Here is an 11,660-nt window from a genome sequence, read left to right on the forward strand (position 1 = left end):
AAGAGAGTCTTCCCTCCAGAAGCAGAAATCTAGCCTGCGAAGAATCTTATCAAAAGCATTTTATTCAATATCAGTCTTTACAAAATAAGTAAAACCTGGTATATAACACTTGTTAAATAATGAGAAACTGACGTAGCAAGGAATAGCAGAAGACAGCTGAAAACTAAAACTCTTCAGACTTTCCGCTGTGGGACTGTGCTCATTGGCCCACTAGAAATTCACATGGCTTCTGATGTCATTGATCTGTTTCACCATTTCTCTTATGTGCTCTCCCCTGCAAAAGAAAAATGCTGAGTTAGAGATTGCAGAAATCATGATGGGATGGGTAGAGTAAATCTTGTTTTAGCTGCAAGCTCACAAAGAAGGGGCATTTTTAACTCCAAGCTACTAAGCATGGGATGTGACAGTTCATAGAGTGGGCCTGCAACACAGATTACAGCAGCTCAGAGAAAAGGGACTCAACTTTGGTATATACTTAAACAAGTTGGGCTGTTTTTGGCACAAAAGTATGTTTAAATGAAGTCAGAGCTTGGCCTCCAAAGCAGCCCTAGCTGGTCAGAGAAAATGTTCTGAGACCATCTCAGGTACCACAGATCAAATTATATCCTGAGCTAATTATAAGGACTTAGCTCAGCTCTTGAGGGTATGAATCCTTAAGTATCAATCTTCACATCTACTTTAATGGAGTCCAAAACACCTTGCTGTTTGGACATATCAGAAACTGGGATCATCGCTGGTGGGAATACAAGGAGGCAGGCCTGAAAAGAAAACTAACTTACTCTTCTTTCAGAATAGACTGGATGCATTTGCTCTGGTAGGCACTGAGGGTGATACTAGGTTGTCGTGGACTGGTTCCCTTTTCCATCTTTCTTTGCTGGTAATCCTTTTTCATTTTCACCTAGAAACAGCACACAAAGTAATGGACTTATCAGTATTTTCTGTATGCTCAGGAGTCACCGTTTCAGATGGGTAGAGGAACTGAGCAGCAGGAGCTCAAGCACAAACTTAGGTCTATGAGCACCACTGACAACTGGTCTGTCATAGGAGATTAGGTTTGGAAGGGACCTCAGGAGGTCATCTAGTCCAACCAGCTGCTCAAAGCAGAACTGTCCCCAACTAGATCATCCCTCCCTAGGCTCTGTCCAGCCAGGTCTTAAAAACCTCTGAGGATGGAGATTATAGTCATTCATCACTTTGAGCCTCTTCCAAGTCTTGATGCCAGCTCAGTCTCACCTGTTTGATAGCACTTCCCAGCTGCTGCAGCTGATCATGTATTGCCTGCAATTCTTTCTTCATCTCCTTCTCACTGTCTGACAAAACTGGAAGCTGAGTGTGAAAACTTCGTAGCACTTTCTTCATCCTTAACAGAGACTCACAAACATTAGTGCACAGATGTTAGTTACCCTATGTACTAGACTGGTTCATGAGGGATTTTTTTGGACTTTATTATTAACTAAAAGAGTTCAGTCAAATTAGGGTCTAGTTCTTTCAGCCTGCTAGTCTGATGTACGTCAACATTACTGTTGTTTTCTGAAGAGGCTCCCTCTATGCCAAATCTATCCTCAACACTGCCATCATCCATTAGGTACAGCCACTAATACCATGGGCTTTCAATACCAGGCTAAAAGATTTGACACCTGCTTGTTACTTTGACGCTGCTGCTGAAAGGTCACACTTTGATCTGATTTGCTAGGGGAACTAGCCATTCTTTGTGCTTACCTGTTCATAATATCTTCTTGTTTTTCTTTGGCTTCTTCATACTTGTCAGCCAAGCGTTCGGCCATTTCCCGCAGACTTTTCCTTTAGGCAAGAAAGTCTATTTACATCAGGATTATGCAAAACATCTTGATGAAGTTTTATATGCAGGAGGCACGAGAAGTCTTTAAGAACCGGGCTGGATTGAAACCTATGACCCTGATACCTTGCTATGATAGTCCACAGAGGTTTAAATGTATTCAGTTCCAGCTAGATGCTTATTTGGTACCCTAGGAATCTGAATGCTTCAGAAAGGACTGTTCAAATATAAAAGCTGCTGGCTTTGACTGAAATAACACTGCTACATAAACAGGCTGCACTCACCTTTCCTCTCGACAGTAATTAAGATCTTCCAGTTGTTTCTTTTTCTGAGCCCACAGTAACTTCACTCTGCCAAAAAAAAGGGTAAAGCTGAATCAAATGTACTTCCATGACAGCCAGTTCTTCTGTAACTCAATTAAATCTCTAGAGATTTAGAGAAACAAACAGAAGCCACACTCAGGAGCTTAAATGCAGGATCAAAAAAGATGGGACAAGGGATATGGAAGAGTTTTCTAGGGTAGGTACAATAACATTTTTGTCATAGGCAAAAGGTTATTGGAAGGCTCCAAGCATGAAGGCAGATTTATTCTGCATACCTACAGCCAAAGGGAAATGCTTTGCTAAGCCAAGCAGAGACCCAGCACTAACCTAATATCCATCAGCTCCAATACATTCAGAGCCAAGCTTTATTAACCATTCTCAATCATGTTAAAATGCAAGTCTCTCTCTAGATGACATCATCCTCATTTGCAGGGCTCATGTGACTGACCACTCAGTTAGGGGTCTAGTGTTTGTAAGCCTGTGATACTATTTCCCCTGAATACATTACACAGGGCCAAGTTTCAAACATGTAATGCTTTATGAAGCCATTTTACCTCTGCTGGATCTCCTCCTTTGCCAGATCCTGCTTCAGAATGTATTCTTCCCTGAAAACCTGGATAGCTCTGCTGAGGAGCTGCAGGCATTCTTCTGGGGGAGGAGCTGCATCTTTATCAGCAGATCTGGGAACAAACAAGGGCAGCTGGATTATTCGCACTCCCACTACTTAAAATCCCTAGAGAAAGTCCTCCCAGAAGAGCAGAGCGGGAGGCACTCCACATGGACTTCAATCCACTGGAGATGCCCACCTCCCCTAAACAGAGAATCCCTTCTTTTAAATAGCCTCCTCCCTCTTTGTCTCATAGAGGAAATTGCATGTACTTCAAAAGCAATGGGTTGGCAGTGCTCCGCTGCAAGATGCTTTGGATGTGCTCCTCAAATGAATGCTGCGATTCTGCCAGGATGCGGAGAGGCGAGACTGTTGGTTCATTGTCCTCCCGGGTACAGAGCAGTGGTGGGGATGCTGGATGGACTGTGCTTCTGCCAGAGCAAAACACAGATAGAAATGGCGCAGAAGGAAAAGCTCTTAACATTAGGGAAATGCCTCTGTCTCTTGACATGAAACAGAATGATTTTGATTCACCAACAGACCACCAGAACCTAATTGTCTGGCAGGAATTTCTCTCCCCTTTTAAGGTATGATATAAATTAAGCAGCTTTATCTTACCTTGTGTTTGCTTTAGGGAGCACTACTTAATGCCCAATACTTTGGCAGTATTCTCCTAAGAATGCCTTTTCTCTCCATGTAAGCTTAAGTCCATAAGCTTCAAACTAAGCTTCCAGTTGCAGCATCTGACAGTTAAATCTATGCTGCCTCAAATTATGGTGCTTGGTGGCTGTAGGGTGCTTTAAGATTCTTTACCAGGCAAAAGCTACCATGAAATGTAGTTGATTTCCACCCCACCCAGCATCCCTAAGCCCTTGCTAATGTCTCTCTTAGCCCTACCAAAGCAATTCAATCCCACCAAAAGCACTGAGGGCATTTTAGATTTATCCTTCTTCTTCCTCAATGCCTCCTGGACCCTTATCTTACTTCTTCCTCTGGAGTAACTCATATAAGAAAAGGTGTCAGCTCAGCCTGGAATTGTTCCAGTTGCCAAATGTCTCATCAAAATGGTCCAAAGAACAGAAGCTTTAAGTGAAGCTGAGAAGAGGAACACCAAGCAAGTCTGGGACACTAACAAGTCATTTAGGTAAGTAGAGTTTCCATTACATGAGTTTGACAGAGGCAAAAAAAGCACATTAAACAAGAAGCACATACAGAAGAGGTCTTGTGATGCACTCATAGGTGCTGGTGATGCAGATCATTGTAGGCCCCAAGATGTCAGAGACTATCCAGAATCCTCTAATTGGAGCGGGCTGCCTGGAGGGGAGAAGAGATTATAATGCAAATTCACTGAAACAACTTTTGTCAGTACACTAAGACTCTAACCTGACTGTGGTGTTTCTTTACTTCAAGCTATTTAGCAAAACACATTCGTCTTAAACTAGGATGTTTCTTATACAAGTTACAGTGCACAAAAGGCTATTCTAATTAAAAGTACTCTATACAGCTGGCACCTACTAATCCCAACTTTTCTTATGGAAATTGGCCTTGCTGTGCCCACAAAGCTAGGCAGCTCATGGCAGCATGCAAAGACGCAGCTGGTATCATACAGCACAATGGTTTTGTCCAGCGAATGATACTTTGAAAGTTAGGGTACCTGAAATGTTTCTGTTGGCTGGCTGGTGTTCAACACTCCACAAGAGCTGTATGCATGTTGCTGCTATTAACAGAAAACTGCATTCACCTTCTCCCCCTCACGATGGTGGCAATGTTACCACTTTTGCCATTTGGAAGATCGGAGATCACACACTACCAGAAACTATCTGGTTCCAACCTAACTCTCAGCCTTATGATACTAGGGCCTGACAGCAGGAGTTTAATTATTTGTGCTTACCCCATTTATTCTGGTTAAGTTCATAACTTAATTTAGTTAGAGGGGAGCTGAGAGTAAATAGAGACCATTTATTTACTCGGAGGGAAAAGGGAGAAGGGATAGGAGTGAGTTCTTACCTGCACGGCAATGGCTTTGTGCAGAGAATGTGCTCTACAAAGCACTTCTGTTCTGCTCCAAGTTCTAGTAAACTGTCTTTATCTTCTTCATCTGCAAAGAGAACACACTCAACATCACTCCCCCGATAAGGTTTGGCACTGCTGCCCACTTACAGAGAAGAAGCTGTGAGATATACACATACCCTAGGCCAGGGGCTTTCAACCTTTTTTAAGGAGAGTATTTCTCGTGGGTACCCCCTTCTGGACGTGGAGTGGAGGGAGGGTGGGGGCAGTGGCCAAACATGAAGCAGTGACGGCCACAGCAGCGCAGGCACGTGGTGGCGGCATTGCTTCCCAAGTACCCCTGCTTCTTTGCACTGCTGCCGCATACCCCTGGGGCCTCCCCAAGTACCCCCAGGGGTAGGTGTGCCCTTGGTTGACAACCCCTGCCCTAGGCAATACTAGGCAGGCAGATGCTGGAGACTGTTTGCTGACAGCCAGCGACCTCCACAAAGGAAAGAAGCCTGAAGGGCAAACACCCTCTCCTTCCTACAAGACACTTTAACTACTCACCGGAGCCAAGGAATTTGTGAAGCTTATTAATCCAGGTTAGCCCAACACTGTGCACCCCAGCTTCGTGTGTGCAGTGGTACCTACTGGGGCACTTGGGATCTGAAAATTAAGCAGATCACATTTATTACCAACAGATCTAGAACACGTGGAAAATCCACATGTAGCACTCTATTCAAGGGGGCTCTTCAGCTACTCAGCACTAATGGTGGTATTGCAGGAGCTACCCAGCCCAGCCCCCTTCCTGCTTTCAGCCCAACCCTCTAGTTCGGGGTTTAGCTCCAGGAAAATTCAGACTCCCTTCCACAGTAACCCTCGGCTCTACAAAAGAAGGAAATGGCGATCCTTCTTCCCTCCCACCTATAGGAAGAGCTGGTGCAAAAATGCGCAAGTTTACGAGACCACGCTGCATCCTAGAACAATGAAACATACAGCAGGCATCAATGGCTACAACATTCATGAAGACCAGTTTCTTAGTATTTCAAGGGAGTGCCTCTTTTTAAATAGTAATAAAAAACAAGGCTGACTTCAGCTCAGAACAAACGTGAAACATGTCCACGTTGTTACCTGAACCCTGTTAACAACTTCATGGATTTTCCACCACTTTAACGCTTTAGACACCAAGCAATAGCTCCAGAAGAGACCAATGATAAGATCAAGTGACTTAACAAATCCAGCTACTGAAATAAAGTGAACACTACTGCTGCTGAACAACAGCCCTACCTCTGTGTAGTTTAATTGGGCAAGAGAAATCCGATTCCACAGGCTCCTCCTCCTCCGCTGATGCCAGTTTCAGTGCAAGTTCCAACTCAACGCATTCAAACACGTACAGAGAAGGGATCAGGTCAGATCTTGGGTCCCAAGACTTTTCCGACTGTAAAAAGCATTTCAATTCTTCAGTAAGACGCCTTTTCAGCAAGTGCACCAGTGTGGGATAGAGGAGAAATGGTGACTTAGTGCAACCAAGGTCCTTCAAGCATTTTAAACAGAAGGGCAAACATGCCTGATGATTCTATTGGCAACTCTGTATTGGTTTGATCACTGCAGGGCCAACATGGACATGTTTCACTTCTAAACTAAAATCAAGCCATAGTTTGAAGCCAAGATGTTCCTCTCTCCACCTCATACTTCCCCAACATTTATTTTAAAGCTCTCCTTTAGAATCAGATAGACATCCCAGCTGCGGAGAGACTCCTAGGTAACACTGTTTAACATCTTCATCAGCGACTTGGACAAGGGGGTTGAAAGCACATTGTCCTAGTCTGCCGATGCCACTAAGATGTGGGGTGAGGTGGACACACTTGAAGGGAGAAAGAGAGGCTACAACTAGATTTAGACAGACTACAAAAGTGGGCAGATGAAAACAGGATGGTGTTCAACATAGATAAATGCAGGGGGCTGCACCTTGGGAAAAGGAATCCAGAGCATACATACAGGCTGGGGCATTCCCCTCTTGAAAACACAGAGGCAGAAAGGGATCTTGCAGTCATTACTGACTCCAAGATGAACATGAGACACCAATGCCAGACTGCAGCCAGCAAGGCCAGCCATGCCTTGTCACGCATCCAAAGATGCATCTCAAGCCACTCCAGAGAGGTGATCCTCCCCCCCTATGCAACACTGGTCAGGCAGCAATTGGAGTACTGTGTCCAGTACTGGGCGCTGCACTTTAAAAAGAATGTGGTCAGCCTGGAGAGGGTTCAGAGGAGGGCCACCCATTTGTTGAGAAGGCAGGGCAGGCCCTACAAGGAGAGACTGAGGGACCTGAACCTGTTCAGCCTCAGCAAGAGGAGGCTGAGGAGGGACCTGGTGGCTGCCTGCAAACTCATCAGGGGAGATCATCAGCAAATAGGAAGAGCCCTTCTCTCCCGGCACCACCTGGGGTAACGAGGAACAATGGTAATAAGCTGATGGAAAATAAGTTTAGGTTAGAGATCAGGAAGCAATATTTTACAGTTAGGGTGGCCAGAATCCCAGGAAAGTGGTCCTTGCCTCTACCTTGGGCAAATTCAAAAAGAGGTTGGATGATCACCTGTCTGGGGTCTTGTGAACCCAGCACTCATTCCTGCCTATGGCAGGGGGTCAGGCTAGATGATCTGATCAGGTCCCTCCTGACCCTAGCTATTATGAAACTATGAAACACTGAAGACCAAAAGGATCAAAAGTTTGAGGCGCCTTGGCACAGATGACTCACTGCTTGATTTATGATAGCAAAAACAGCTGTCACTCGGTCACCTCCCTGCAGGTGACTGCCAGGGACTTCTGACAACCGGGGCCTGGGACAGAAAGCAGAACACCAGAGAAACCAGCGCTACATTCCTGCTATTAGGGAAAAAAAAGGCATACTGTCTGCTCATCGTCCTCTTCTCCCTCCAGCACCACACAGTGATAGAGCATCCCTGATTCAGTAGCGATCACCAAGATGTTGGGCACACAGGGCAGGCAGAGAACAGCACATGCGTCATAGCCATAGTTGTCTTCAGCTGCCGGGTGCATGGGCAGTGGACCCAACAGCTTACCAAGGTTTCCAGAGCTGAAATGAGGATGTACGAGTACTTTTGTAAGTGACTATGCAAAATCAAATACCTCCCCATGTTACCTACAATAACCCTCTGAGGAACTGGAAAAAAAAAAAAAAAATCAAAACACAAGAGGTAATAAAATAGACCCATTTTTCCATGTCGTTTCACTCAGGAGTGATCCTACCTTGAGCAGAGGGTGTGTAACTTGTAACAGAGGATTGAGTTAATACTTAGAGCAGCTATTTTTTTTATCCTAAATTTAAAATTAAAATTTAAAATTTATTATCCTGTTGCATCCCTTAGCTATTGTAGCTGCCTCAACTAAACAACTAGGCCTATTACCTTCATGGTTGTACAGACTCAAGTGTGTAGGCCAGCTATTCCAGCCACACAATTTGGGCTGCCCTAGGAGATAACCCATTCCCGACTGGAGTCAATCTGAATGAGACCTGGTACAAACAGACGAGTGCTATATAAAGGCCAGGAAGCAAAGTTTTCTATTTGACTTTTGGATCCTACCTTTGTAGGAGGTTAACGTATGTAAGGAAGGTCTCCCCATTTTCATACAATATGTACAAGGGATATGCCAACACTTCCTCTTTCCCCCGTGGCCCAGCCACATTCTTTGGAACAGATGTAATTGGCCCAAAGTCAAACGCCACTGCAGTCTCTCCCAGTGATGCTCTATAGGCTCTCCTAGAAGTGGGAGACAAATGGACCCAAAGTTATAGTCAGTAGCAACTGTCCATGCAAAAGCACTTCCCCTCATATGAAGTGGCACTTCTGTTGGATAAATGCAGTTATGCTTTCAGCCTTTTGGATCAGATCTTTGCCAGACACTGCCCCTTCTGCAGTAGATACCCCAGCACAGGCACTTCTGCTCTTCTCAATGGAGCCCCTGAGATCATGTCAGAACTACTAGAAACAGGGGCTCTCATTGGTTGTTTCAAGGAAAGACACCATGCAACATCTTCCTCCCTCCCCTCTCCACTGCGCCCAGTAACATCTCATCTCCAAAATACTTATCTGCATAGTATTCAAGAGGGGTGAGAATGCCTTGGTGCCATCAGTGTGATGCTAATCTATGGCTTAAGAAAGTGGACATCAAGTTTTGTCCCTTCAACCAGGCCAGAAACAAGTAAAGAAAAAGGTTCTTCCCCAGAAGCCTTTCTTGGCCCCGTTTTCAGCTGTACTGCTTTACATAAATCCTCTTTTGTTGCAAACAGGCGTCTGTTTGCAACAATCCTCAGCTGGCTCTAGAATGCTGGGGTGGGAGTCCAGCCAGCATGAAGCAGAGGAAGGGGAAAGTGAGATGAGCCATGGCAGGAGGGGGGCAACAAGTGCCCTGGGATTAAGTTATCACACCACAGCATTTGCACTACCCTGTCACCAGTCAATTTCCCATTTGGTACCTTGGCAAGCATACCTTGGTAAGAGAATATTAAACTGTTCATACCCTTTATTGACTACCGAGGTCTCCTCCTCAGCCTCTGAAAGAGCAATCACCTTCACAGGTGTCTGAGGCACTTTCAGACTATAAATCCTAGAAAGAAAGAACAAACAGATCATTCGGTCATTAGTGTTCCATGCAAGTTCCTGCTGAGGCAAATACTGGACACCAGCTTAAATTGCTTTCACTGTATTTTTACGTTATAATTCCAGTAAGTCTATTTATGCCAAAAAGGGGAAAACAAATAGAAACAAGCTAACCTTATAGTGTTATCTGAAGTCAACAGCACAACATGAGGCTCCAATGACTCGCTGGGATACCAGGCAGCATATTTTAAAGTGAGGGATGCTGAGCTAGTGAAGAACCTCTCAGCAATAGGAATGGTGCTGTAATGAAAAACAGCTATTTATAACATGTATAAAAAGCAGATAAAAATTAAATGGCTTTTACCTTGGGGAAAAGAACAACTGATTTAAGTTCCCAGGGGATGTTGGCTGTGTAGTAGTATTTAAAGCTGAAGGAACTCCTACAACAGTCATTTGTCACTTTTGTCTGAAAACAATGGTTGCTGTGACTTTTTTTCCCCAGTTAATTTGTACATTTGACAGCAATGTCTAACTAGATGGTTTCACTATAGTTGGTTTAATCTATTCCTGCCCACGTATTCATCACCCAGAGATGAAGATTAAAAAGCAACTGCACAAATAGTACAGGGAAGGTCTGAAGGAAAAACCCAGGGTACTAGACCCTGAAATCTTCAACTAGATGCAACTGTTTGCAGCTTTTACTCCAAAAAAAAGAGACAGCCTGTCCTTGCACACCTTGAGAAAACAAAATTCTGACTGAGACCAGGAAAAGACTGTGCATGTCAGAAGTGTACCCATTTACTGATCAGGAGTGGAGTGGTCACGTGTTTTGTACTAATCATGACCAGAAGGGTTTCAAAGAATGTGTGATATGATAATTAAAACAATGTAAGCCATCATGCTATCAGGATCACAAAACACAGGTAGAAGCGACATTTTAACCTCCCAAAAGAAGAATTACCAGCCAGAAACAACTCAACCAGTCAGCTAAGAAAACAGCAGCAGCACAGCTGTACCCCAGAGATTCAACTATACAAAAACACCCCTGTGCAAACGCTTCAGTGCGTGACAACCTATTTCACAGCCTCCACACAACTACGTGAGGGGCCTGGGATTTTCCTCCTCTGCTCTTACAGAGCAAGTTTGGTACTAGTGAATGGTGAAGTTCTAATTCATTTGCTCATGATAAAGTGCTTTGTTTTTTTACCAAAAATAAGTCAGCCTACCAAGGAAATGGGCGAGTTTCCCCTCTGGTCGTCTCCAAGGCATTAAGGTTTATTAGGTCTGTATGGGTGTTAAGACTACCAACAAGTAGCAAATGGGATTTGTGGCATTTGGTCCATCATCCTACATCAGAAGAAATTTTCCCTGGGGACATAACTTCCTCTAGCAAATTCTCTTGCGCTGCTCGCTGACCTGACCAATATCAGACCAGGTTAAACTGGATTCAACAAATACGCAATTTGTCAGTGAATTTACCTGACAGCTACGTAGGGCAAGTAGCTCAGGTCTTCGACTTTCATTTCGCTGGACTGCAGTCCCTTTTATCGCCTACCCTGAGATGGCAGATAAGAGGGACTGCTGCTCCAGTACAGTACAGCGATTCTCCTACATTGCTTTGTGATTCAAATACTATGCCCATTAGAAATAGGATCTCATCCCCCCTACTACTACTGTGTCCAAAGAGAAAACTATAAGGTTTTAGGGGGTGGGTCGCTGTTGCATTTGTGGAGGCTCATTTCTCAGTACCCCAGTGGGCTTTCAGCTCAGAGTATGTGCTGTATCCCCCTCACGCCGGGGTCGCACCGAGCAATCCCGCACACTGCTGCTCCCACGTCGGCTGCTCTACACGTAACAGGCGCCAGGATAGCCAGGGGGGTCCCGCACCAAAAGCGTCGCCTACCTGCAGTTGACCGTGGCTTTCCCCCCTTCGAATTCAGAGTTCTTCCCCCAGCGCTTGGGCAGCTCCAGGACCATCATTCCCTTGGGGCCGACGAGAGCCACATGGTGCTGCGTGGGGCTGAGCAGCGTTTGAAAGACATCGAAGAGAGGCGGGTTGATGCAGACCAGCGTCTGGGAAGGGAAGCGGGGAGTTAAAACTCGGCGCCCCAATGAAACACCGCGCGGACGGGCAGGGTCCTTCGAGAGCGCCGCGTGCAACGATCACGAACGGAGGTCACATCAGAGCCGGGCGTGAGCTGGGACATTTGTTTCCCAGGAGCCCGGGCAGAGACTCGCCAGCCCCGGGAGGGGAAGGGGCCGACCCCTCGGGCCTGCAGGGGCGTCCCGCACCTGGGAGCGGCCAAGCGCGGCGGGCTCGC

The 11,660-nt window shown here is 45.5% G+C and overlaps 1 protein-coding gene across 1 annotated transcript in view; it reads right to left on the minus strand.

Moving 5' to 3' along the window:
• Positions 1 to 41: 41 nt before the first annotated feature.
• Positions 42 to 11,660, minus strand: part of NUP88 (nucleoporin 88) — an 11,737-nt gene continuing 118 nt past the window's right edge. The window contains exons 2-18 of the mRNA XM_019545292.1: positions 11,632 to 11,655; positions 11,243 to 11,412; positions 9,514 to 9,639; positions 9,260 to 9,346; positions 8,323 to 8,499; positions 7,628 to 7,814; positions 6,005 to 6,155; positions 5,285 to 5,383; positions 4,733 to 4,823; positions 3,938 to 4,039; positions 2,998 to 3,156; positions 2,673 to 2,798; positions 2,080 to 2,145; positions 1,720 to 1,800; positions 1,234 to 1,360; positions 780 to 898; positions 42 to 274 (exon numbers count right to left, since the gene is read on the minus strand). Of these exons, the coding sequence (XP_019400837.1) occupies positions 211 to 274; positions 780 to 898; positions 1,234 to 1,360; positions 1,720 to 1,800; positions 2,080 to 2,145; positions 2,673 to 2,798; positions 2,998 to 3,156; positions 3,938 to 4,039; positions 4,733 to 4,823; positions 5,285 to 5,383; positions 6,005 to 6,155; positions 7,628 to 7,814; positions 8,323 to 8,499; positions 9,260 to 9,346; positions 9,514 to 9,639; positions 11,243 to 11,412; positions 11,632 to 11,655 (1,956 nt within the window). The 3' untranslated portion in view covers positions 42 to 210. The remainder of the gene's footprint in view (positions 275 to 779; positions 899 to 1,233; positions 1,361 to 1,719; positions 1,801 to 2,079; positions 2,146 to 2,672; positions 2,799 to 2,997; positions 3,157 to 3,937; positions 4,040 to 4,732; positions 4,824 to 5,284; positions 5,384 to 6,004; positions 6,156 to 7,627; positions 7,815 to 8,322; positions 8,500 to 9,259; positions 9,347 to 9,513; positions 9,640 to 11,242; positions 11,413 to 11,631; positions 11,656 to 11,660) is intronic.

The sequence above is a fragment of the Crocodylus porosus genome, unplaced genomic scaffold (assembly GCF_001723895.1).
Source record: "Crocodylus porosus isolate Cpor-Errol unplaced genomic scaffold, CroPor_comp1, whole genome shotgun sequence".
Lineage (NCBI taxonomy): Eukaryota > Metazoa > Chordata > Crocodylia > Crocodylidae > Crocodylus > Crocodylus porosus.